The 27900-nt window shown below is 50.5% G+C and overlaps 1 protein-coding gene across 1 annotated transcript in view; it reads left to right on the top strand.

Moving 5' to 3' along the window:
* The window catches only part of LOC142578721 (rho guanine nucleotide exchange factor 17-like), a 247716-nt gene that overhangs the window by 45742 nt on the left and 174074 nt on the right, over nucleotides 1–27900 (top strand). The window contains exon 3 of the mRNA XM_075688231.1: nucleotides 116–2432. Coding sequence (XP_075544346.1) covers nucleotides 116–2432 — 2317 coding nt within the window. The remainder of the gene's footprint in view (nucleotides 1–115; nucleotides 2433–27900) is intronic.

Here is a 27900-nt window from a genome sequence, read left to right as displayed (position 1 = left end):
AACGCCTCTAAGATCCGCAGAGTGGACCCCGGCAGTGTGCCGGCAGTGCTGGCGCATCACTGGCACACCTGTGGGCGAAGCGCGCGAATCTTTCCTGACCGGCGGCGCTTCGCAGGCTCGGGCTGACCCGCGCCGACTCGGAGCCCGGCGCCGAGGGCGGCCGCGCCGGGCCGTGCCACTGCTGCTCGCAGCCTGCCGACGAATGCCTCTGCAGCAGCGACGGCGGCGGCCGGCTGTTGTCCGTGCCGCACGTGCCGCGCAAGAAGGCGTCAGCGCCGGCCATCACGCCGCTGCGGGGCGCCCCGAGCAGTGGTCTCGTGGCCGACGAGGGCTCGAGCTGCGCCGACATCCGGATGGCCTGGGAGTCCCTGTGCGCCGCAGCGGCGCAGGGGCCCGAGGCTAGCGGCGCTATTTCGGATGAGCCCCGCGACGAGAATAGCGCGCCTATCTTGGGCGCGGCGCAAGGTGACTCGGCGCGGGGCCCCCTGGACGCGATTCTGCAGTCCCTGGAGGAGATCTGCAGCCAGCTGGAGGAGGCGCCCGGCGGCCATGCGCCCGTGATGCTGCCGGACGCCGGCGAGGCGGCGTCCCGGCTCAACCCGCGCTGCGCCCGCTCGCAGCCCAGCTCGCCCCGCGTGCGCGCCAAGCCACAGCTGCCGGCATACCTGACGCTGGCCCGCCGCTCCCGTCATGACGACGCGCTAGAGATCGAGCAGATCAAGACGATACTGGCCTCCATCGACTTCTCGCGCTACCGCAAGAAGCGCGGCGGCGGCAGCGCGCTGGTCGACGAGGGTCGCTCCACCATGTCCGAGCAGGCAGCCCTCCAGGGTTCCCGGCTGCGGGAGCTGACCGAGAAGCTCAAGAGCCCCGTCGGTGCACCCGGCAGGCCCTCGGAGTCGTGGAACCGAAGGCCCGCCCCGGTGTGCCGCAGCGCTTCCTTCTCGACGTCCGACCTGCCCTCAGTGCCCGCGATCCCGCGGGAGTCCCTGACGCTGCCGCGCAAGGCCCCCGCTTCCAGGCCCCTGACGGGACGCAGTGGCGTCAGAGACGCTGCCAGGGTAGCACTGGAAGACGTGGCCATGTCCAGCCTGTCGCTGGACTCGGCCGTCGAGTCGATCGTGGACGAGACCCCGTACCAGCGCGAGGCGTCCCCGCCCGCGGCGGCGGACAAGCGGCGCGTGCAGCGCGGCTGCCGCTTCGCGCCTCTAGACGACGACGGCAGCCGCGGGCCGCCACAGCCCCCAGAGAAGCGGAAGCGGCGCAAGGGGCTGGCGCCCGTCGAGGGCCCCAAGAAGGAGACGGGCCGCTCGCTCACCTACCCGCCGCAGCGGAAGACGGCCGAGCAGGAGCTGGCCTTCGGCTCGGTCGACAGCAACGGCCTCAAGGCGCTCGGCGGCCGACCCGAGAAGCAGCCGAGTGACCTGTCGCTCGCCGACAGCCACTTCTGCCCGAGCGAGGCGCTGGGCGAGGAGACATTCGGCGACGTGGTGCAGAGCCTGTCCTCGCGGCCCGAGCAGCCTGAGCCGCGGCAGGAGAAGAGTCAAAAGAAGAAGCACCTCTCCGACCCGAGCGCCGACAACACGGGCGCCGCCACCGAGCTGTTGCTGGGCGCGTGCTGCCGCAGCGAGCCGCAGCTCTCCTGCCCCGGGGCCCTGCACAAGCGCCAGCACTCGGGACCCGCCGCGCTGAGCCGCACCCCGGTGCCCCCGCCGCCTCCACCGCCACCCTTGTCGGACTCGGAGCGCGCCACGTCGGACACCGAGCGTACCTGTAGCCCGCAGCGGCGGTATTCCAAGAAGCGGCTCCGCGGGCCCTACGGTGAAATGCTCGAACAAGAGATGCGCAAGACCGGCGAGAAGCAAAAGACCGCCTTCTGCGAGGAGCTCAGCTTCCTTCTGCCGGACGAGAAACCCGCCGCTTCTCAGACGTCTCCCGCGATGCCAGTGACGACTCCGGCGACGACATCGACGACGACTTGTGGTGGTGCCAAGTTGATCGCAACGAACGCACCGACGATGGCGGCTCGGTCCAGGCCCGCGCACCTGTCCAACAGTCTCTCGCTCGACGACACCCAGCTCAAGAGTTCCACGGCGTCTCTGGAGGCTGTGCCCGAGGCCTCCGCGCCGCGTCGAAAGATCAGCGCTAACTACCCGCTTACGGGTTCCGACACGGCCTCCTTGCTCGGGTGCAACAACGCGGACGAGACTGCTGCCAAGGCGCCGCAGCCCGTGTCGTGGTTGACGGCGGGCGGCGCCGACTCCGGTGCACGGACGACGCCCACGCCGTCACCCGTACCTCCGTCTCCGCAGCTGGGTGGCGCGCCCGACAGAGTGGCTGCCGCCCACCACGAACGCTCCCACAGCAGCCCCGCGACGACGTCGGACGGCTCACCGTTGCTCGTCAGGACGGGCTCGTTGCGACGTCATCAGGTGAGCACGTCATCCTTACGCATATAGTTTTGTTTTGTCCAGTGAGCGCCGCCGCTATGACTCTTGCGCGCGGTGACAATATGAGCAACGCTTCGCAGATCGCAGGTCAGGGCGCTGCGAATCGTTGCGGCACACGGGAAGGCCGGCGGGCTAAGCATTTCAATGGATTACGCGGGCGATGCTTGGCGTGGCCTTCTGTCTTCAGAACATAGTTTTCAATGAGAGCATCGACCTTCCTGTACGTAGGTGACGTCATCATCGTGAAGTCTCTGTCATAGCGCTCTGGCCTTGATTTATTTAGGACTGCTGCGCTAGGCACTCGTAGACACCAAGCTCGACTGCAGGACTATTTTGTTGTTCGTCTCGCCGGTTTGCAGTTCTTGCTTTGTTTTTTTACTGCATAAATCGCTGTTGAAATTTCGCCTGTGCCTCGTCTGGCTAAACGTTTATAATGTCGCTTATAGTTCAATCTAAACTTTCATATAGAATGATGTGCAGTGCCCACGGCATCCATGTGGTTGCTGCTACGCTGAACTTCACGCTATTTCAAAAATGGCTTCATTGCTGTTGCTTTAGCGTTGCTTTCGCCTAGATCTCGTGTTATATTTCATTCAACGCAAACTGCATGGGAAGTTTCATGAAGTGAGCTGACGCCTGCCCACATGCATATACTTCACGGGGCGGTGAGAAGGTGGCCACCAGCGTGCACTGACAGCACTGCGTTTGCTTACTTGAGGATATCGGTGCCAAAAAACCTGCACTCGCCAAGAATAAAATAAAAACAAGGAACAGACGTTTCGGGCCCCGTACGGTTCCCTTGATCACAATGAAGATGTAAGCAAGGGCGCGCGGCTATTTATGGGTGAGGTGGCGCAGCGTTCGGGTTTATATCTCGGGAAGATTACCCGGCGTCCTGTTTATCGTGTGTCTAGTTGATTGGATGTAAAATCATTCTAAAAGCAAACGGGCAGTTAAGTGTTTCTCTTTTGCGATGATGGCTGCCGAGTCCCAGTCAATGATGTGTCCGGTTAGTTCGTGATGTTCCGCCAGGGCGTTCGCGGCTGTGTGGCCCTTGGCGACGTCATTCATGCGTTGTTTCACGCGCGTTTACTTTAGCATATTAGACACGTAAAATTGGTACTTCGAAAATAAAAGGAGTACTAGGTTGACACAATATGATTGTAACAAAGTTCCATGGCGGCACGCCTAGCTGGTAGCTGGGGATTGTTCTTTACGTCTTCTTGTTATTGCTTCATTTATTTTTTAAATACTTCTGAGGGGGGGGGGAGGGACAACGGCGGCAACATAAGAATATGGTGTGAAACTCGGAATTCACGTTCATAGAATAAAAATTTAACGAAAGCGCTACATTGTACATGTTTTTCATTTACTCATTTCATATCGACGATCCTAATGGCAAATTTGGTTGGATGCGTGGTATGCGCTGAAAAATATCTCTTCAAAGCCTTAGGTGCATGTCGGTCAGCGTTCATCAAACCTAGGGCGCTATAACGTAAAACTGTTTCAAACTTTTCTATTCCAATTCTGAAATCAGCCCACCACGATTGGTCAAAAGCTTTTTTGGACCATCCCCACTTCACCTGTCTATCGCGCGACGTAACGAAAACCGCGATAGCTCCCCATCTGATATGACGTGTACGCACTGATTATGCATAATTTGACCGAACAAAACAAAAATAGTTATTTCTGATTCGACGCCTTTGTCATTAGCCCTCGGCTATTGATCAAAAGTTTTCGGGCTGCACCCACTTCACCTGCCTCCCACGCGACGTCACAAAACCGCAATAACTTACCGCGTCGAAGTGACGCGTACGCGTTAAACATGCATTAATATGCCGAACAAAACTGAATTTTTTTCTGAATAGCCGCAGGCTGCCCTGTTCCGAAAGGAATAAAAGATGGCTGCCGCCGATCGCTCCGGCACTGGCTACTCGCCCCTGCCGGAGAGCATGGGGTTATTTGTGCGTAATAAACCTTTTTGCGTGGGCGTGTAACGTTTTCGAGAACTTTCGGCACGTTTACGACCTCGTTCTGCCAACTCTTCTTTACTGCGGATCCGTTTTACCGTCATTCTTAAGCTTCCCTTGCATGCCGCCGCGATTGTCGACGAGCCACCCCAAGGTAAGTAAGAGAAAGCGGACCAATCGCAGACGCCGGCACCACCCTCTCCATCAGGTTATTGATATTTAGTGCAGTAGCGCGGCCCCATCGAACCGCTCTCCACTTGAGCGTGCTCCTCATCTCTTGTGAGCCAATTAGATAAGACAAGCCACTCAGTGCAGGCAATGTTATTCGTTAAGTGACCTCCTATGAACGAGGGGAGCATTTGATTTGTTCTTCAGTCAACTCCGCGGGTGACCGCCCGATGCTTGCGTTGGTGGTTACGCAAGTTTGACGTCGGGAAATTGGAATAAAAACATATTGGAATAGTTTTACATTATACGGCCCCTGATCACAGTACAAATGTGTTACTATCGGAGAGCAAGTCTTGTAGTTTCACAGGATCACTTCATTGTGCTGTGTTTTGTAGCTTCCACCTTTTTCGCGACGTCGCGATCGGAACCGAAAGCGCATCGCGGAGAAGCCCACTCATTATAGGAAAGGCTCCGCGGCCCACCACCGGCATGGATTGCCGCATTTTTCAGAAACAGACTCGCCGCACCCTTTTTTGACCATCTTCGTCTGTTCGATTTTTGATGACACGTGATCTTTACTGCTCGATTTTTCGCCCTGCCAACAGCCACACTCAAAACTCTGACGCTCGGACGTTGCCCCGCTGATTTACATCCCGTTTGTAGAAATGCCCCCCCCCCCCCCCTCCCCCGCCCCTTCCACATCCTTGCCGTGTTTTTCCAGGCGCCCGACCTCGTCCCGTGAAGGGGACTTTGAACCTCGCACTATATTTACAAACTGACGTGAGAAGCCGCTCGCGCTGCGGTATAAAATCGTGCAGCCGCGCGGCTTCGCGCATCCGTGGCCGGCAGCAATAATTCAAAAACTTGGATCGATGCCACGCTCACAGTGGTCGCGTCGCTTGCGTATTCGCGGCCTAGCGCGTGGCGACATTCCTGTAGCAGACGTGATGAGGCTGTTCTTGAAATGTTGAAAAGGACAGGTTTTAGTGTTACCGACCCATCGCTCGCCTCCCCACCCCTCAGCCCCTCCCCCTTGGACAGAAAAAGAACACTTATTTAATCAGGCAGTCTGCCGTGACATAGTGAGCAGCTCGTGAAATAAAGCAACATAAGCAATATTGGCTTAGGGCCTTTGTCAGCCATTGATGGGAGCGAGACATGTTGTTATACAGTTGTGTAACATATTTGCTGAAGTCTACTAAAATGTAGCGGTCTGTTAAAACTTCTTATTGCGTCTCCCTCTCCATCTATTTTTTTATCTTCGTCGTGTTTGTTTATGTAATAAAACGATTCAGCAAAAGTTATAGTTCTACGAACTGTCTGGAGCACGCCGGCGTCAAGAATTCCATCAAAAGGGGGTGAAAGTTTCAAGACTGGCGACACTAACCACCACCAACACCATCACAACAACAACAACAACAACAATTAATATTATTAACACCTTCGCAGATGTATGCTAATCCGATCAGCCCATGCACCAACAACAGCGAATCTGTATGACGGAATTCTTACACCCCTATAAAGCCCTATATTTAGAAATTACTATATGTAGGGTCTAGCTAAATATTCGATGCAAGCACTTCTCTATACAGCCGATTGTTTTCAAGTTCTTCACTATATCCCAGCTTATCACTTCTACCCTGTCCACAATATACGACATACGTTCCCGTAAGTTGTGTCGAATCCGCTTTGTACGGAATGCGCCTGTGTCTTCCCGGTACTGACGACGCGTCGCCGTCGCCGCTCGAAAAACCTTGCGGAACCCCCCTACGCAACTTCACCGTAAAACAACGTTAGGTCATCGTACAGTAAGAAGCACGGCTGTAATTATATTACGTCAAGCCGTTGAAAACTCGCGGCCTGTTTGCATGATTACCGCGACGTTCTCAAGCTTCATACTGTTCACTTGTTGTAACCCGAAGCCGAGTACTATATGCAATACCAATCAAGGCTAGAGACAACATACGTGCGAGTCACGGGCCTTTCCGCGAAACAGAGACCTTGAACTGCTGGATACATTGTAAAATAATTTACACCCTTAAAAGTGAAAAAGGGTGTAAATGTGTCTATAACGGACACCCTTAGGGTGTCATTTATATAACGGACACCCGAAGGGTGTGAGTTATAGACACATTTACACCCTTTTTCACATTTAAGGGTGTAACTTATTTTACAGTGTAGAAGGCAGGAACGCGATATCCTTCTAACTACACGATCCTTCAGATTATATATTGAGTAGCAGGCTAGCGCGCTCAGCCTTCCTTCAAATAAGTTCTCTTTCTTCAGGTTATATGGTAGCGGAAATACCCGTCTCCTTGAAGCCACGCCCGCCCTCTCTCCCTTCCCCCACCGTAGGGTAGTCAACCGCACTCTGATTGTTTAATATCTCTGCCTTATTTTCTCTCTTTCTCCCTCTCTATCTGACTCGTCGCTTGCGGAACTTCACGTTTAGTTTCGTTAAAAGCGTGCGGATTCTTTACGAGGAACGGGAACGTTGTTGCCTTATTTATGGGGAGATAACCGTTTGTCCGATATTAATTAAGAGAGAGAAAACGCGAGAAAGACCTCGCGTTTTCTCAAGTTGTTGGCCTAACGAAAGGTCTGGCATGCCACTCCAGATGATTACGGTGAAAGGGGATACCAAAGAAAATAGCCATTAAATTAGAAAAACAAGAGCTTGAGATGCACATTCGTGAAAGAAAGAAGAAATCGAATAAAGAAAAGGCACTAACGCATACGAACGGAGTAAATTCTACAGGCTTTAGTTAATGTCTATGTCGCGTAAGAAAGTCAAATGCGCCTTTGCCGCGCGCAAAGCAGCAGCAGCGCTGCCCCGACGTCCGAGAACGACGTGCCGTAGTTCAAGACGTGCATCTCGACGGATGTTTAACGGAGGTTTTAATTTTTAGGCACGTCTCGTACACTTCGAGACTTTTCTTGTGCGCAATCGAAAAACTTACTCGATCTTACTCGATCAAACTTACTCGATCCACTGAAGCGCCTGCTGTATATGAACGCTTCCGAAAACGGTTACCGCGACTGCGATGTACTCCCTCGAGGCGAGCTGCCAGCGCAATCTTTCTTCGTGCAGCGCAGTGCACTAGCTCCTGCAGTTTGTGCTGCTGTACGAACCGAGCCCAAATCTTGTCAAAATATAGAAGCGCGCGCGCCGCACGTGCAAGCACATGACGGAAGAACCTTCGCAGAGTGTTTGGGCGGCGGCCCCGTTTTACGAGCTTCGAAACTCGTATGGAGAGGAGTTACTTTGCGCAGACCCCGTGGATGCTTTCTTTTCTGCGTTGCGTTGTGGGCCTCTGAACGTGCGCTTCCTGCCGCGTGCGACAGAAAGGCTCGGCGCTTACGCGGTATACTGGGTCTACGGGCGGTGGTGGATATCGTGTATAGGTGCATGGGGGTTGAGAGGGCTCTGAATGATCGCACTTCAGTTTTCTATACCTAAAGGGCAGGTTTCAGCTCAGAACTAACACCGATTTCGCCATTCAGGTGCATGTGAAATGAAGAAATGCGCTAACCTCAGCCGCTACTGAGCGAATATACATACATATATATATATATATATATATACACGTTCTATACATCGAAAAAGGAGGGGGGAACACAGAACTTTGATTTTAGTCCAAGTACGACTTATCTGCGTGCGCAAGAGCCTGCTGATTGACACTTGCACAAGATTGCGAACAACGTACCCTTGTGAATCTCGAAACATAGCTATATCTTAGCTATGGTGAGTGACCTGTTTGGTTCGTAACATTGAAAAAGTTGTCGCTGCTTACTTACCTTTCTTTCACAAAATATTGAGTCGCAATGATTGGTTCGAAGGAGCGCGAGTAGACGTTCGAAAACAGCTGTGATGCCAGCATTCGTTTAGCCTGTTTCGCCCTTCATAGTCTGTTGGAAACTTCACTTGTAACGGAGGTACTGTTCCTTTTGATTGCGCCGTGTCCGCGCCCTACGCATTCTCATTAGGCGCTGCCGCTACCGGTATACTTCTGACCAACACCTCGTAGGAAACAAGAGCCCCGCGTGCCCTGAGTGCAACCTCGTCTCTGAAGGCCGACGCACTTATCGATCACCACGTTGTAAAAAAAAGGAAGTTGTCCGCGCTTTTGGTGTCGCTCTGGGCTTTCCCGCATGACGTCAAGGCTGAAAGATCTCGGACACCATGCTTTAACTGCACTTGTTGCTGAAGTAATAGGTTCATATACATTTAGCGAAGTAGTTTCTGGTAAACGTAGTGAAAAGATACATGTTGTTTTGATCATGCATGAGTTGAATTTAAAGAACAGGCTGCCGCTTCTATTTCTATTCTATTCTTTAAAAGCACTGAAAAACGCGGAAAACTGTCAAAAGGACGCGTACAAGCAAGCTATTGCGCTACAGTCAAGGAAAGCATTGCAGAGAGTATAAATACCCGCACAGTACAGCACCTCAAACGAATGGAAGTACTGAAAAGAGTCCGAGAACACGAAAAAGAAGTTCAGGGCTCATATTCACAAGACGAAAAAAAGTTCTTACGCTAGAACAGGTCGTAATAGCTGATGCGAACCAATAGTTACGTTGGACATGTAATTAGCGAATGCGAATGGCCTATGACAGAAAGCATTTACGAATAAAAAGCTTTGTGAATTCGGCTGCAGAACGAGTATTAGCATGAAAACGTTTCTACGCTGACATCTTGCTACATTGTGCCACAAGATGTACGTAAAGTTCCGTGTTCGTTGTACGAAGTAAGTATAATAGAACAACACTGGCACATCGCCCTAAAGGGATGCGAACATGGTGGCATTGATTGTATAATACGAATTGATTTGCCTTCATTAAGACAACAAATTCATCGGCTGTGTAAAGGCAACACTGACATATTTATTAAATTGTTGGACATTGGATTGGATTGGAAAAGCTTTAATAAAAGTCCTGCAGGACGCACGTCAGCGCGCAGTGGGCGTCTCCCACGCAGGGACCGACAGGAAGCACCTGGCGGCCGCTGCGCGAGCGTGCTGGACGGCCCATTGCTGGTCTTGTAGGAGCGGGCTTCGTATGGTCTTCTCCCACTTGTCGGAGGTAGAGTCGCGCGGAGCGTTTCTGCACTCCCAGAGCACGTGTGCGAGTGTCGCCGTGACCCCGCACGAGGGGCACGCATCGTCTGGGTAGACGTCCGGGTAGATGATGTGTAAGGTGGCGGGGTTTGGATAGGTATCTGTCTGTAATAAGCGTAGCGTTAGCGCCTGCGGCCTGTTTAGTTCGGGGTGGGGGGGGGGGGGGCGGAAAGAGACGTCGTCCCAAGTAAAAGTGTTTGGTTATTTCACTGTAGGTTACTGGGGCGTCCCTGTTCGCCTCCAACTCATTGAGACGTGGTTGCCCGGGGGTGACGGCGCGGTCGGTTAGCGCGCGCGCAGCGTCGTGGGCTGTCTCGTTGAGGTTGGGCGGGGCGCCCGGGATCCGACCCAGGTAGGCGGGAAACCGAATGATGGTGTGGTGTTTGAGGGTGCTTGGATCAGCGCCGCGGAGGACGCGTAACGCCTTGACGGAGACGACTCCTCTCTCGAACGTTTTAATGGCCGGTCTCGAGTCGCTGAGTATTGTCGTTCGTTTATCGTCGAGCATTGCCACGGCTATGGCCATTTGCTCCGCCACCTCGGGATCACGTGTACGTACCGTGGCGGCGTTTAAAGTCCGTTGCGAGCACGAGACCGCTACCGCGGCGAAGGCTCGGTTGCATCGGTAGGCGGCGGCGTCCACGAAAGCGGCGTCGTCGGCTTTCTTGTTTGTTCGTTTGAGGAACGCGGTGGCCCGGGCTATGCGCCTGCCTCGATTGTGTTCCGGATGGACGTTTCGCGGAATGGGTGCGATCGTGATCAGGTCGCGGAGCTCGCGGGGAACCGGCGTAAGCTCCGGTAGATCCTGGGTGTTCGGTGGGAAGTACCCGAGCTCGCGCAAGATGTGACGGCCGGTCTTCGTCATCGTCAGTCGTATCATTTGCGCTCTCTCTTGAGCCTCAGCGATCTCTTCGAGGGTATTGTGCACCCAGAGCTCGAGGAGTCGATACGTCGGCGTCGTGATCGGGAGCCCAAGGGCCCACTTCACTACCTTTCGGATGAGTGTATTGAGCTTGTCACGCTCCGATTGTTACTTATGCATTGCTGCGACGTAGGTGAAGTGATATAGGACGAACGCGTGTACGAGACGCAGCATTATTGTGCATTATTGTGCATTATTGTGCAAGATTTATCTGCTCTATGCACCCGCTCGGGAACTGGGGCAGGATTCACAAATTTTTTTTTCGTAACTGACCTTTTGCGAATGGCCGGCGGCCTTCGTTAATATATCCAGAATTAGAATTTGATCTTACGAACGATATTACCTAGCGTAAGAGGTATTTGCAAATTCGAGCCTTAGTGCTTCTACGCAGCAACTGCGGCTCTCCTGCAGGATAATGATTGGGAATGGTTGCGGTTTACATTGGCCTGTCTCCTTGTGAACTCTTAATAAGTGCTGTCTCTTACATTCGAACAGAAACAAATATTCGATGATTTCGAATAAAGGATTTTTGAATCGAATATGAATCAGATGGAAAGGACTGTTCGATTTCTATTCGAAATTTCGAATGTTCGGACACCCCTAATAATTTAAACAATGCAGCGTAACTTTAATATTTCCCTTTGGTGCCCCTTTAAGTTCAGCACTGTCATCGCTCAGCGATATAAAGAGAAGAGAGATGGGGGAGGTGGGGGCGCTGCTCCTGTCCAACGTTCGGCAGCGTCGTGTCATAGTGTTTCCTACAAAAATTACTAGAGACAATTCTGGCGCTAGTGTCTACGGATGCTGTAAGTGGAGCGGTTCAGCTATATAGCATGATAATGATCGTCATTTACAGTATTTGTCTAAACTTCGATATTTTGGTTTCAAACGGCTTTCTGACTGCGCAAATTGATCATTTCCAGCAAAATATTGTCGTGTGAATGGTGAAACGTCACAATCATTGCGCATGTAGGCAGAAACTAATTGCCTTCTGTGTTTGCAAATTTAGGAGTGCATCGAAACTTGGTAAGATAAAGCGTTATAAATTAGGTCACAATAACGTTTCAAGCCAAAAAGCACAATTAAACAAATCCATGTGCTATAATATTACAGGTATGCAGTACACGGATTCGTACAATTGTCGTGGTTGTCGCTTCAAACGTTCTTTTGACGTAATTTGTTGGGCTTATTGTCTTTCCAAGTTTCGAAGCAATCCCACGTTTATTCCTCCATGATAGGTGGGCGATCGCGACGCCTCGGGTCTACCCCCCCGCCCCCCATCCCTTTTTCTTCATGGATGGATGGAAGTTATGAGCGCCCCTTTGGAACGGGGCGCTGGGTTGCGCCACCAAGCTCTTGCTATTATAGTGCCTAATGTCCTATCTAGGTTACACAATAATAATAAAAAAAAAACACTATGAACTCCCACAACCAAATTTTCTGATCCCCTATTGCGAACTGTGCTTTTGTACGTCTCCGTTTTTTGTTGTTGCCCTACTTTTTCTTTCTTTCTTTCTTTCTTTCTTTCTTTCTTTCTTTCTTTCTTTCTTTCTTTCTTTATTGTTTTCTCAGACAAAGTCTAAGAGAGGGGGCCGAGGCTAAAGGCGACAGAGCGCCTGACAAGGGCCCCGGCCGCCTTGCACAATATACACAGACAAAATACGCTAACAAAGTTCAGTCAGACAGACATCATAGGTTCAGACAGTGGGCAATATTAAAAAAGGTAGGCTATAGTCACTGCTCGAATATGAAGTCAGCAAATAATTGGTACAAAATATTTACATACGCAACATAATGTCTGCAACGTAAATACAGAACACAGCAATTCAGTTATCAGTCAGAACGTTCAACAACATCATTCATAGCCATGGCACTCATCACAAAAAGCAAGACACAGAAACCAAGCACAATTTCACAGCCGTGTATCAAAATTGCAGTAGCTGAGAGGAGCATGCCAAGGGAGAACAAAGCGCACTTTTTGAGGTAATTTACAGTAATGAAAACATAATGTCACTGTTCACAAGAAACTTCCTACAGTATTTCTGAAATGTATGTAAACCTTTATTAAAGTCGACTTGCATATCTCTTCTGTTTAGAGCATTGGTTATTTGAAAAGATAATGCTTGCCTTCCATAGTTGGTTCTAACTTGCGGCATTTTTCGTTTTGGGTTTCGGGTACTGTATGAACTTGAGCGGGGCACTGCGGAAATATGTAACTTGTATTTATTGATCCATTGCAATAGCTTAATGTAGTACACCTGGTCAGCCTTCAACATGTTATACTTGGTAAATAACGGCTGTGTTCTCAATAACTGCTTGTTGCCTTTAAAATTTTCCAGTATGCGCAAAATTTGCTTTTGTAATCCATTAAGTTTGTAGTAGTTAGCAGAAGAAGAAGAAGAAGCTTTATTAAAGAATAGTCCGGCAGTTCTTGGTGTGGTGGCCTCAGGTGACGGCTCGAAGTCCTTGGACTCGAGCGGCATCTTCGGCTTGCCAGACGGCCCAGAGCTGGTCTGCCTGCTCTGAACTTTTGATAGCCGCCTCCCAGCGGCGGCGACGCCGACGGACAAGGTCCCCGGCGGCTCCCGCATCCGGGGCGGCGTCGGGAAGAAGCGAGCTCGAGCCTTCTCCTCCTCTGGCAACGGCCGCGATTATGGACGCGTCGCGAACGGAGCTCGTTTGATTACCGTTGTTGCCGGCACATTCCCAGAGCATGTGTCGCAGCGTTGCGCTCTGTCCGCATGTTTTACACGCGTCTGTTGGATATAAACGCGGATAGCGGTGGTGTAAGATAGCGGGGCTACGGTAGGTGTAGCTGTTGTTGTTCCCCAAGTCAGGATTCCATAGCTCATTCTAGAGTAAACCAGTGAATAGTATAGTGTCTAATATAGTGTCTTCCACCAATCCTCCAATCACCTCTTACTAATCCCTATTGCGGACATGTTTACTTTTCCACTGCTCTCGCTCAACCCACGGGCTTCAAGGAGGCCAGTGGTGCCTAAATCGACCGCTGGGTAGACGTCTTCACATTCTAATAAAACATGCTCCATGGTTTCCCTAGCTTTACCCGCAGCAAAACCGGCCAGTAAATTTTGCAGTGCGCGCCCTGGCGGCATGGCGCGTTCAGCGGCGAGGAGCTTCCCCCGGTAGCTCGCTGCGCCTGCCGTGCGTCGTTGCCCGTTGGCCGCGGTCGGAGGCTGCCGCGCCGAGGCTCCCTCGTTTTAGATCCGCGTGGGCGGAACAGGCGCGAGCCGGGAACGGCGTAAACGAGGCCGGCCTCGCTGCTGCGGCGCGCTCCTCGCGGGCCGCGGCTCCGGCTGCGTCTCGCGCGGCCCTCCTCCTCCCCGCGTCCTCCTCGCTTCCCCCAAACGAGGTGCGAACTTACGAGGCCTTGCGAAGTCCCCTCGTAACATCGACTTTCCGGCAGGGATCGGTACACTCTAAGGAAAGCTTGCATCCTTTGGGACTTGTCTTTCTCCCACAGCAATAATCGTCGCGTACCTTGCCCGCATATCCTTTCTTTAACGCCGCGTGTCCGGTAGTTCTGGGCCGCGAACTGCATGTGCGTTATCACTGTGACCGAGCATTCGTGACAGCGAAGTGGTGAGCACAGAGTTTTGAAGAGCGCATGCGATACAGATGACGAGCATTGTTTGAAGACAAGGTACGCCCCAAAGAGTGTAAACATTCCTTAGAGTGTAGAGAGAACTCTGGTGCTACGAAAGGGAATGATGGTAGTATACATGGATTTTTGTAATCTTCGCTGCTTGCCGCTTTTGTCCGTCTTGTGACGTTGCTTATTACGCCTTATCTTTCTGAATTTACGAGCAGTCACTCGCTATTAGAATTCCCAACTTTCCGCAGCTGTAGCTGTGTGCTGCTGAACAAGTTCCGGCAACGTAATCTGAGCTTAATGATTTCTGGTTTCCGGAAGGTAGTGCTTCAATTCGATACGAGGCTCACTAAGCTGCGCTGGAATTCCTGTCAAAAGCACTGTGCTAGACTCTCGTCTGTAATGCCCGTACTTCTGCATGTGATGTAATATGTTGTATTGTGCTTTGTTCATTAGTTTACCTTTCTTTATGTCCATAATGTTTTTTCTCTCATTGTGGTGCGTATATACGTCTACGGAATAATAATAATAATAATAATAATAATAATAATAATAATAATAATAATAATAATAATAATAATAATAATAATCTTTCTAAACGCGTGAAGGCAATAAGCTTCCGCCCACGTGCATAACCGTAGGGGATGTCAAAATCCACGCGCCCGAGGCGGTTGCGTCTCAGGCTATGCTTTTACAAGCTGCATGCGCCGGAAGTGACTGCGGAGCCGGAAACACCTCATGGCCGTCACGTTTTACGCACCCATTGCGGATTGTTACATTTATAACGTAACATCTCGCTGAAAATTACCATTTTGCAAAGTCACGATGCCGTTTGGAGCCGCGGAGAGACGAAGTTTAGAATAATTCATGTGCGTACTACACATCAGTGCCACGCTGACGTAGCCGCCGTACCCGGTGCTCCCGTGGACGCTATAATAGCTCCGGAAATCCCTCTGGGGATTTTTTTGTGAGAAGCTCGGCGCGCCGAAACCGTTCTGAATGTGGGCATCGCCAGGGTTGCGAGGTCCTGTAGGCTGAAAGGTAAGTTGACAGCGGCGATCCGCCCGCCTTCTCTCCGCCACCTTCTCCTGGACAACTTATTCGCACGCCTGTGACCGCTACTGTATTGCCGGCTGTGGTTTTCGAAACGCATTGAAAGACGACACCGCTCGCAAAGTCCGCGTGGCGCACAAAAACCCCGCACAAATTGCCAGGCGCCATGGCATCGAAGGTGAACGTATGCCATTTTGCCGGTGTAACGACAGCATAAAGATTTAAACTCGCAGCAATCAATAAATACTGACGATGTAAAAATGAAAAAAAAAAATGAATTAAAGATTAAAATATGCAGATTCAACACGCATGTTGGAGTCTGTGTGAAGAGGATAAATAAATGCTATACAAATAACGACAATACGTACAATTGTGTTCACGCCCTATGTAACCTGGTATACCTTACGCAATATTTCTGCTTATGCTCCGCCAAGGTTACATTGTTAGCACATTCTTCTGAATACATTGAAGGCTTCTATGTCCATTGTGTCACAGGGGCACATGACCATGCTGAAGCATTAGTCAATAAGGGCCACACGCCGAATGGCTAAATCAAAGACGATCAAGTAAACCGATGAAGCCGCTGAAAATGCGCTATTCCATTGAGAGCTGTGTGTGCTTTAGAGGTGTGCCCATGAGCCGACATTATCTGCTCAGGTTTTGTATAGGAATTAATTTTTTATTACGCAGAACAGACGTGCAAGCTTACTCGTAGTACTTTTGCGGTCAGGATGCAGGGTTTATACACGGTGCGCCACGTAATTTTAGCCAAACATTAGAAATATGCAAATTACACGTAGCAGGACAGTACAAAGGTAATGTTGTTTGCCGTCGCTTGGAGATACTCAAATTAGTTTTTTCGTACCGCCTAATTACATAATTAATCTTAATCAACCATTCAACTTCTCGAATATTACAATTAGACGAAAAGTGTCAGTGAGAAAATTGTATAGCGACATGAAGAACCGTCGATACAGGTTTCGATTGCTTAGTACGTGCTATATAAAAGTGTTTTTCAGAGCGTGAAAGAAGCCCGCAGCTGCACGCAAAATTGCCGCGCGACTGGCCGCTCGAGGCACTTCGCGCGTATTCGCGGGCTTCTTTCACGCTCGTAAAAACACTTTTATATAGCACGTACTAAGCAATCGAAACCTGTATCGGCGGTTCTTCATGTCGCTATACAATTTTCTCACTGACACTTTTCGTCTAATTGTAATATTCGAGAAGTTGAATGGTTGATTAAGACTAATTATGTAATTAGGCGGTACGAAAAAACTAATTTGAGTATCTCCAAGCGATGGCAAACAACATTACCTTTGTACTGTCCAGCTACGTGTAATTTGCATATTTTTATTGTTTGGCTAAAATTGCGTGGCACACCCTGTACAAGTCCGTTGGCTGGTACTTGCATTCGGAGCACACATATAGGTTTCGTATATTTGTGCATGTGGTTGTCTTATTTGTGGTCCATCCGTTGAAGTTTTTTGTTTGTGCCCGCGGCGCTGTACTTTGAGGACTGCACTTATTATTTTTTTAATGTTAATATGGTGTCGACATTCTGTTGTATGTTTATTTCTGTTTGTAGGTACGGAGGACTGTTTTCTCGTCTTTTGTCACGTCATAATTTATAAGCGAACTGCCGGCCTCTTCTATTTAGATATTTTCTATTAACACTCTACGAAACTTCTCTTTATCCACAAATATATCCGGTGAGGAAACGACGAACGCCAAACCCCGGGGAATAAGATAAGAAAGCGTTGCTTTAGTGTAATAAATAGCACAGTGGGTAGCAGGTCAGGCTTTCAACTGGACATTGCCTCAGGAGGTCACGAGTTCGATTCCTAGTGGTGGTGGTGGACGAAGCTTTCTTTAGAAGCTGAGGATGAAGAGGAGGCCTGAAGACGACGGCGGGAACGGAGATTGCGGACACAGCAAACCTCGTTTCGAACGTGTGCCTGTTGTCGCAGTAAAAAGTAACCAATGAGATACTGAAAGTAGACACGAACTTAACCTGCATAGAGATAGATTACAGATGAGCAAAGTACTCAGTAAACAAAGGAACCGCAGTGCTCGTGTACGAGAGGGGACCTCATTTTTGTTGACTCGAGTGCGGAGGTACTGCATTTCGACTAGAATATAGCACTTGATTGTGTATTAAGATCATAGTACAATTATAGTGCAAAACGTTACTGTTTATGTATGACGCAGTGTAACAAGCCGCACTTGTTCTGGTTGGTCCCTGAAGTAACAGTAGCCAAGTCAAGAACCCCAAGTGCTTGCATTTGAAAGGCCCCTTCAATAACTAAGTCAAGTGACACTGGGCAGTGCCTTGAACTTGATACTGTTAAGAACGGCCAGCTGCAGTGCAAGTTTGCCACCCAGTTACGACTTTGCGGCAACATTCCGGGAGCGTCGCCGCCAACCTCTAGCCACAGCGTGACTAAACCGACTTTGTGTCGGGGAACAATACGCGCATCCTCCACTCTCCGTCGCTTCAGCTAGGATGCGTTCGATGAAGCAGGCTTTGTGCTGAAACCGCCGCCAACATCTAGCCTCATCGCCGTTGTGACGGAATGAGTTCGGCGGGCCAACTATTGTTACCAAACTCCCCAACGCGGACCTGATCTGCTACGGGTGCGCGAGTTGCCGCGGGAACGCCGTTTTGCGCTGCTTCCCACGCACCGACCAAGACGCAAGACAACGCGCTACCCGGAACGGCTCCGAGTTCTATGAAATTCGTGTGGTGTCGGTTTCGGACCGTAAACACGTGTGTGTGTGCATGTGTGTGTGTAAACCGTCCTGCGGAGAGGCGGCTAGCTTGCGATGACTGAACGAACGTTCGCATCACCTTGTATCGCGGGAGGACCGAGTGTTTAAAAACTGATGTTGTGCGGATGCTCGACACACTTTTTCTTAAGCAGTAATGTTGGACTGAGACTCTCTCTCAAGCAGTCATGTTAGACTGATGTACTTTCTCAAACAGTCATGTTCTGGTCTCAAACAGTCATGTTCTGGTCTCAAACAGTCATGCTCTGTGTGTGAACCATTACGTGTCTCATATTTACCGCCGATCGTCGTGCGTGTTTTATGGGTGTTTTATACGACATTAGGATGCTCGCACGTGCAAATAGCGTGTGCTATTTGTATTCTAATGACGTATTATCTCCAGCTACGACACAGCTTTATTCTACACTACACTATACCATCCACGTGCGTTGCTCAGTGGCCGTGGCGTTCTGCTGCAGAGCACGATGTCCTGTGTTTTACTCCCGGCCTCATTTCTATGGGGCGCGAAGCAAGAACGCTTGTGTACGGTTGCATTGAGGTGCACATTAAAGAGCTCCATGTAGACAAAATTAGTCCGGATACTTCGATGGCGTCTTTCATGACACCCTGCAATTCGTCATTCAATCTGTCGATCGATCGACGAACTAATTGATCTATACGCAACATTCAGATTTCGCTTATCTGAGGATGTAATATTTCTCCGCTTCTGCCTTTGCACAAATATTTGTCTTGTGTGCAGTCCTAAGTATATAGCACTTTGACAGTGATGTTTGGAGGACGTAAAAAATTAATTTGAGTATTCCTTTGGTAGTTTCCAGCGTGCGACAGTAGTGAGGTGAGACCTAGCATACGCAGCTCTGATAAAAGAATCGGCGCTTCCAGACAAAATGAACCCGACCGCTCTTGGTAGCACTGAATGTTTCCTCGACCTCAGTTCGAGGCGCGCTTCTACAGCGGGGCGAATATCAGAGACAGCACTGTTCCTGTAGCCGCACGGACCTTTATCGGATTCGCCGTCCTAATTATATCAACCAGGGATGCGGCTTTGATGGTGCCGCTCCGCGGTGGACGGCGCAAACTTGATATCAAGTGTACACTCGCCCCCATCCTTGAACAAATGCGCACTGTGCTGCTGCCAGTTCCGACGACTGGTCACGCACTGCGGGGCTGTGGAAGGGGTAGATGGACGATAAGTTTTGCAGGGCCATGCGCCCTTCACCACTGAAGAAAGAAAGCCAGTTCTTGAAGGCGCTGCATGCTTGCGTGGTTTACGTAAACATCGTTAATATAAACTGTTCGTCCATGTGGTGACACGAGAGATGACGCAGTTGTGTTTGCATTCGCGTGCTCGCGTTGTCGTGAAAGGACCGCGAGCACTCGAAGTGAGCTTCAATTATCCGATCGTTGACTCTGTGACAGGCCAGTCCTGCGTTTGAGTGTAGAGATGTCTTCCATTGACGTCACCGCGGCCGCCAAGCTGGCGCGCCACTTTAGTGCGACGGGAAGCTGCGCGTTCATTCGATTCCCTGATTTCCGGTTTTCCTGCACCAGCGCAGTGGAGGCCTCAAATGGTCCACCATTATGGTATCCATGACGTGGCGGGGCTGCGCCTTCATTATAACCTGGCGAAACATTGTTGTACTACACAAGCTGTAAGCCTTGCGTCACACACACACGCACTGTACATATCCGTGGCTATGAACCAGAAATTGCCGGCTTTTAAAAGCGGTGATGTCAACATGCGACTAATTCTGCGGCTTAGGTAACTACACGAAAATACTCCAGAAAGGCGTGAGGGTGACTAGTTCAAAAGCGATGAAAAGGTGCGAGCAAGTAACGATCGAACGCTTAAAGACAAATCCGCACGCTCTGGCTATAAAGACAGGCGTATAGACGTTGTACGTCGGCAATCGCACGATATATATATATATATATATATATATATATATATATATATATATATATAGCGCTCCGTTTTTGCTTCCTCCTTTGCGCAATATTCGCCATATCGCTATAAAAGCGGCGCGACCATCCAGCCCAACGCCTGCAGCCTTCTCAAAGAAACGAACCGACCTGACCTTGGCCGTATACGATCCGAGAACAGCTAGCCAAACGTTTTCCTTCTTTTTTGTTGTTGTTGCATACGCCCACACCTGTCCGCCTGCCATACGGGCACGCGGGCTTATATACACTGCCGGATCCCTCGCACAATAGATCATTGAGGTCACTCAAAAATACCCGCGTAATTTCGATGCGCGCCTTATCGCGCGCCACGTGTGTGAGAGAGACGCCGATGCCGGCATCCCCAGCAAACGGCCCGCTTTCGTGTATACCGTAAAATGGCACACACGATGCGAGCCCTCGTTCCGGAACGTGGCGCGTCAAATTTGTGCTTCTCGTATATAGCACGCTCAGGTACGGAAGCTTTGAGGGGTGCATATGTATAAGCCGTTTCTTGGTCGTATGTATGAAAAGGTGAAGTGCTTTGTAATGTTTGTATGTATTAATACTTCATTTCACCAGCTCCATGCAGCGCGGTGAAAGCTATGGGTCTCGTCAGCCAGGCGCGCTGACGATACCCACGGGAGGTTTAGTAGAGTACATTGGGCAAACCATACCCCAACTTTCCATCGAGAACGCAGCCGGCTCACATTACTGGTTTGCTGACACAAGCCCAGGCTTCGCTGCGGCATCGCTCCTATTGTGGGTGTGACAGGGGGTATGCCGCAGAGGCTCTCAAATTGCGCCTCGTATATAACGTTCGGCCCCGTGTCATCCGTGCGGAATTTCGCGGTACCTCGTGGAATAGCGCTCGTTCGGGCGCTCGTTTTTCTTGCTGCAGCGGCAGGAGCATCCGCAAACGGGCCAAATGGTGCAAGTCGCCACACTGCAGCGCAAGTCTGGAGGAGCGATAAGGCAAGCGAGAGCGGCAGTGATGGTTTCTCCCGGCACACGCGCCTGTAGAGGCCGGAATTGGCTTATATAGCACTATGTGTGTACGACGCGGTCGCCCTGACGCTACGTCTTCTCCGCTTGTTTTGCCGCGCGTAATGACTCCTGGCGCTCGCCGCAGTGGTCATTTTTAGCCTATCTCGCGCGCGCTTCGCGTAGGGACACGCCTTGCATGACCAGGCGCGACCGTGAAAGGCGAGAAGAAAGGCACTTCATCAGCGTCCTCCGCCGGCGCGCGAAGGAGGGCGACGCGGCGGGTTTCCGCGTCGCCGCCGCCGCTCGCTGGTTGCTCGGAGGCTGGGCGCCGTCGAGCCGGGAACTCGGCTGGCGACTCTCTCGCGGAGCAGCGGCGGCCGGCGTGTCGCTTCGACGACGCGAGAGCGGAGACGGAGTGTGCCCATCGTCCTAGGACGCTGTATTCATTCATTCATTCATTCATTCATTCATTCATTCATTCATTCATTCATTCATTTGTGAAAGCAAGGTGGACAAGCGGGCTGGTTGGTTGACGTTCATGGTCAGAACTTTTTAAAGCGGGACGAAAATACGGAAGACCTTTTAAAGTGCTTTAAAAATGTTCACAAGATTAATTTCTGAAAGTGTCCATGAGCAGTCGAGGCCTTCATTATGGCGCGCAGAAAAGAAAAAAGAATGGAGGGAGAAATGCAAATCGTAGTACAAGAAAGTGTAACACAATCTCAACTTAAACGTAAATGCAGCTATCAGTCAAAGGGTGAACATTACATAAGTAAAAGTCGCGGCCATTGGATAAAAAAAGTTGCGGCCTGCCGCGTCGGTCGGGCTGCAATTGGTGCGTATGTGACAGCCATAGTTACATCCTCGGCCGCTTCTGGGCTGGACGCGGTGCTATGGACAGGATGCGTCGGACGACTGCGGTCCAAGCGCGTTCCTGACACATTTTCTATGCCGATTCCAGACAAACAGTCCCGGCTGGTGGCGCCGCGGCGGAGGACAATTTTCGGTGCACACGACAGGCTGCACCTTTTCTTCTTCTTTTTTTTTTAAATGCGGAGCATTTCTTGGTGTACTTTCGGCGCTTTGACGGTATCTATCTAGCAGCCTACGTCATGGTGCTGTCATGGCCGTTTCATTAACTTGGTATTATTAGATTTGTCGGACGATCCCACCGCTGTCAACCAGATGTTGGAGATGTCGGACGATCTCGGCGCTGCCACCATTTGAAGAAGTTGAAGGTCGTAAAGAGGAACTTGGGAGGAACTAGGCGAACAGGGTTTATTTACAGTATTTACATTTTAGACAAGAGATACATCGGACAGTCTAGCGTGACTCCCAAATGGAGCCCGCAAGACGAAGCATACAGCTCACGAGTACATTTCGAGCACGACAACGAGCACCAGCACGACGACGAGCACACAGCACAGCGACGAGCACACGCTAGCAGCCGACAACCACTGCTTATAAGCGCTCCATTCGACGTCATCGTTCGACGTCATAGTAGACTACCCGCCTTTTGGAGGTGGAGGGCTCACACACACGTGCCGCACAGGTTTCAGTGCTCTCTCGAGGGCAGACGACCTTTTGCAGCGCAGTCGTCGTGGTATCCATTGTCCTGCGTCCCCGTAGTCAGTTTGGCACGCCCTACCCCAGCCGGCGCCTCTAAATTCCAGAGCTGCCTTTCTGCTGTTCTCCGAACGAGGCGCTTGGTGGATGAACGCCGCCGTAGTGAAGTTCTCTAAAGGAAGTTCACAGTTGGTCAGCGCTCTCCTCGCTGGTCCTCTGAAGGGCGCCCCCACCGCGGGTGGATCGACGCACCTGCAGCGGGCTGAAATAGCTGCAGGCCGATCCTAACAGTATGTACCATAAGTGGCATAGTTTGACAAAACTGTATGACGAACATAAATGATAGGTCATGAAGCAGCCACCTACGTCTTGGTGCTCTCATGTTCGTTTCCTTAACTTGGTAGGCTCCCCGCGCACTGCTTCGCATAACATCGATTCCCACAGGGCGTGGGATCTGCCGGCTTTTTATCCAGCGGCCGTGCTTAAGTATGTCAACTTGAAAAGGCAAAGTACTTTGTTGAGTTGAAACGCGTGTCATGAGCTGCAGCTTGCGGATATCCTTGAAAATATAAACTGCACGTCGACTCAATGCGCTGTCGGTGCTAGCCTACGGAGGAGGCGATGAGAAAGAAACAACAACAAACACAATCAATAAATAAATAAATCAATCAATCAATCAATCAATCAATCAATCAATCAATCAATCAACTTTTCCAGGAAAAAGCAATGAGGCCTCAGTGCTGGCGCGCGAAGAAACAAAAACAAGAAAGGTAGACATGTGAAGCAACAACCAAAATGGTTGCGATAAAAAATAATTAAAAAAGTGTCTTAATAGATATCTACACAGTGAGCAACAGTACAGGAATAACACACAGTTGAGATACGAAGTACATGTATGGAAGGATAGACAAATTATAAGATTGCAGCGAAAAATAAGTCTCAAGAGAAAGTGTGAAGCTCGTAACAAAAAGAAGACAATGCGTTTAGAAACATATCAAGATGGAAAAGACGACAATTGTATAGACTTTGCAACGCTCTGTGGTTAGACTTTGCGTCACAACGTGTCGGTATACCAGCGTTGTTGCAGCCGTACACCTCTCTGGTTACCCAGTATTCTGCAAAACGGTAATGCGTTAACGGACAAACTGGTACTCTTAAATGTTACTGGTACTCGCGTACATCGCCCGTTTCTTGCGGTCTCAACTATTCATTGAGAAATGCATGACCAAGGTGCATTCTGTTACCAGCTTCGCCGCTGCCGACCGTGTGAACGTAAAGAGCTGCTGCCCACGGCACATGCTGCGCGTAAAGGACACGTCCTTTCACTGCGACGTCAGCGACATCCACGGCGTAAAGCGTGCGCTGCCTGATTAGCAGCTGGCGACGTGGGCCTCGCACCCGCCTACGTTTGAAGCTCGAGGAATAGGTTACGTAATATGACAGTTGCATAATGTCGTACCGGAATAGCGCGTCCAAAATATCGCCACAAGCTTCTTGTAGGTGCCAGGGTGAAAAAAGAGAATCGGGGAAGATTCACCGCAAGGCGAACGAGAGCACCAGTTGATGCTTATTCTTGGAAGCATTCACGCTTCCGTTGTCGCAGGTTCATCGCATGCTGAGTGGCAACACGTAGCGCTGTTTCGTATGTAAAGCGAACAAAGGCGTCTCGTATCTTACATGTCTCTAGCATTCAGAAAGAGTGCATTTGCCGTGAGCCCCGTGGTTTGCAGGGGGACAGCTTCTTTTCAGTTTAATATCGTTTGGGAACACGTATATACGCGACGTCATGTGAACCGCACGTGCGTCTCTCTCTCTCTCTCTTTCCCTCTCGTACGCGCGCGCGCGCGCGCACGCACGCACGCACGCACGCACGCACGCACGCACGCACGCACGCACGCACGCACGCACGCACGCACGCACGCACGCACGCACGCACACACACACACACACACACACACACACACACACACACACACACACACACACACACACATATTTCTTGGATGCCACCGCTGAGGCAAAAAGAAATTAATTTCAAGAGCAAAATTGGCAATATGTCACCGGGTTTGTGCGCATTTTGATATAGTTGGTTGCATGCTTGAGTCTTTCAAGAGAGAGAGAAAACGTTTATTGCATAGAAGTCACCACGAAGATTCTCAGGGACCCTGCGCCTGAGTGTCTTGCGAAAGTTTGAATTGTTTGTCACACTGAATAAGCGCATTGTGTTGTGCAGATGTTTTCCCCAGAAACAGCAGAGGTTTGCATGTCTTTCGTGCGGAGGGACACTGCGGTTGGTGGCCGGTATACATTAAGCCTTCTTCCCGGCGGCCAGCCGCAGCACCGTCCTCCCGATCGCCCCGGCGTCTGCCGTCCCCTCGTGGTCCGCTCAGGAGCGCGCTTGTGTGCGCCGTTGGGCGTATACGCTGCCGCTGGCGTCGGCCACTCCGAATGTGCATGCCTCCCGTCGAGAGCGGCACTCGCTTGAGCGCCTATTCAAAACGGAGCGGGCACGTCTTCCATCGGTGCTGTGCTTTACGAGGTCGCCTCCGCCGCACACCCCTTGGTGAGCTGATAGACGGTGCCAGACACAATGGAAACGGGTCCGGAGACCCCTCCCTCCTGGGCTGCGGCCGATTGCCCGCGCAGTGACTCCGTGTTGCGTGCTCACTCGCGAGCTCGTTCATCGGGCTCAACGGCATACGGCGCGCTGAAAGCGCACACGCGTGTTTCGAGGATGAGCCGACTCATAAGTCCGGATTATAAAGGATGGAGCGAGACGGCACCACCGTTGTGCGAGCCAGGACCACGGCCGCTCAGGGCGATCTTTCTTTTCATTTCTTTCTTTCTTTGAACTCCACCGAGAAGCCACGCAACGAGTCTCGGCTCGCAGCGAGTACATTGTCCGCGCGCATTAGCCGGCCGCTGTGAGAAACGATTATGTAGCACGTGCATTCGTGCGGAAAACGGGTTCAATACCGTTGGCGCGACTCGCGGCGTACTGGCTGGGCCAGCCTGTGCGATGCAGCTCCGTTGCGAACGCCTGCCCCCCTCCTGATGGGATGCTCGGGCTCGAAGGGAAAGGAATCGCGAGGACGTCTCAAGTTTGGCCTGCAGCTGATTGCACTCGGCTCTTTCGACTGCATGTTTCCTGCCGGTGAATGCGCCAGTTGCAGTCAAGGAAAGCGATTTTACTAAACAGTTTTGTTCCTCTAAATGTGGCATTAATGTGCTGCGCACAGTGTTTCGCCGGCCATCGCTGCAAAGTCAAGAATGTAGATAGGCCAACATGCATTTGGTTGATCTATCTATTTAGTTGGTCTAGCATTTAGTTGGCACTGTTGGTCAACTTACTTTCTTTAACAAAACGCTCTTTCATGCATTGAAGCACGAAAGTAACTGGAACGCCCATGTATTTCGTCTCCTACTTTGGAAAATAATATATCGAGACTGGTATAATCCTGGCAATTAACTTCAAGTGGATGCGTCTTGCAAACTCACTGGCTACAGTTCGTAAATTGCAATATGTGCCGTAAAGTAAATAATAAAGAAGTTAATTGGTAAATTTTCGCTAATTAGCTGAATATCTGTTTCGATTTCGCGTGCTAGTAATGGCCACCTATTATAATAATGCAGTTGAACGACAAGAATTATGCTATCTGCCACAGGCGATTGTTAAAACTTCCATAAAACTTCAACATGATCACCCTGTACGAGATCCCGTGTTCACAAAAAGATACACTAGAATAATTTGTAAAATTGTTGCACTTTGGGTCCTCCTAATGTACCGCTGAAGATGTATGCTTGCTTTCTATTGCGCTGCAAAGTTCCAGCCAATCCTGACGATCGAAATATTATTAGCGAAGGTGACCGGCCACTGTCAAAGAACACTTACGGGAGAAAACCCTTTGAATTCGGCCCCAGATTTCCGCCAATACTTAGAAAGCTGTATATTGACGTACCGGCGCCGCAATCTATACGCGAAAAAACAACAACAACAACAATATACTACTTCGGCTTTTGTTTCGTCCCCTAGTATAGTCAACCGAATAAGCATGAACCGGACTCTTTAACGAATAGTTCACTAATCTAAACTATTTTAGAGGGGCTCAATAATTTTCGTTTTAGATCGGCTAAGGAAACAGGGGCCGAAATCACGAAACTTTCCGTTCATAAGTGCAGTTTCCTGTTGGGCGGCCGCTCTCACTAATGATGTGTCCAAAATCCAGATTAGGTGGCATCTACTCTTACGAACAGTTCTAGCGCGTAAGTACTTTTTTTGTGAATACAGAAGGCGCAGGGCGCGTAATTACGGAGCAGTTAGCACGCTACAGCCGTTCGTAACAACAAGCGACGGTCAATAGCTTAACGAAAGTGGCTGAGTAATCGCGCGTCGTTCTTAAGAAACAAGAGCTTTGCTAAAGTGGTTGGCTGCAGAAGCGGTATTTGCGATGCTTGTGATTCGTAAGAACCGTTTGTGATTGGCCAGCAACGTTCGGTAGTAATATGCTCATCGCCACGATTGGCAGCCGCCTACCTGTTCTCCCGCGCCATCGTATATATATGCGACCTGGGGCCTAATTTATAAAACTTCTCATTCTTAAGTACTCTTTAAAATTGGCCGGCCGCCTTAGCTAATTATATGTCCGGCATCAGGACTGGTTGGACTTCTCTCTTACGAACTATTTTAGCGCAAGTTAATATTGTGAATACGTGCCCTGATTTGTGTACCCTTGTGGACCCAGACTCACGGATGTCCCCGGTATGCGCGAGGCTGCTATAAATGCGAGCTGTATGCATGCATGCAGGGTCGGAGTAATAATGTAAGGGTTCATTTATAACTATGTTTTATTCCTTTCTTATCGTCCTCCCTTCACGGCGGGCTGATCCAGGCGATGACGCAGCCGTAGCGTCGCCCAAACCACTGACGAAGCGAGAAAAGGAATGAAATTGGAATAGAATCGTTACGTTAACCCGGCCCATAATTCGTCAACCATAGGTACGAACAAACAACAACCGAAAGGTCGCTGCGCTATTCTCTAGAAACATAATAGCAATCACACTAGCGACTGTTACGAAACCGTCATGAAAATACCCGCCATACTCTTCACCATCGCGTTCCATGGTCGCCGCTGTCCGCTTCTCGAACCGGTTGCCTGCGTAGGTAACCAGCGCTCACGCCCCTGTTAACCTTGCCTTCGTGAGATCTAACCAGATAGTTCATTAAGAAAAACAACTATGAACGGTATAGCGGTATCATTACATGCATAATTTAATGGCACTTATCGGAATATCGCTTGGCTATGGCCGTACGCGTCGATGTTTTGTT

This window comes from Dermacentor variabilis, chromosome 4 (assembly GCF_050947875.1).
Source record: "Dermacentor variabilis isolate Ectoservices chromosome 4, ASM5094787v1, whole genome shotgun sequence".
Taxonomy (NCBI): domain Eukaryota; kingdom Metazoa; phylum Arthropoda; class Arachnida; order Ixodida; family Ixodidae; genus Dermacentor; species Dermacentor variabilis.
The sequence above is the reverse complement of the archived record's forward strand: the minus strand, read 5'-3'. Positions and strand labels throughout refer to the sequence as shown.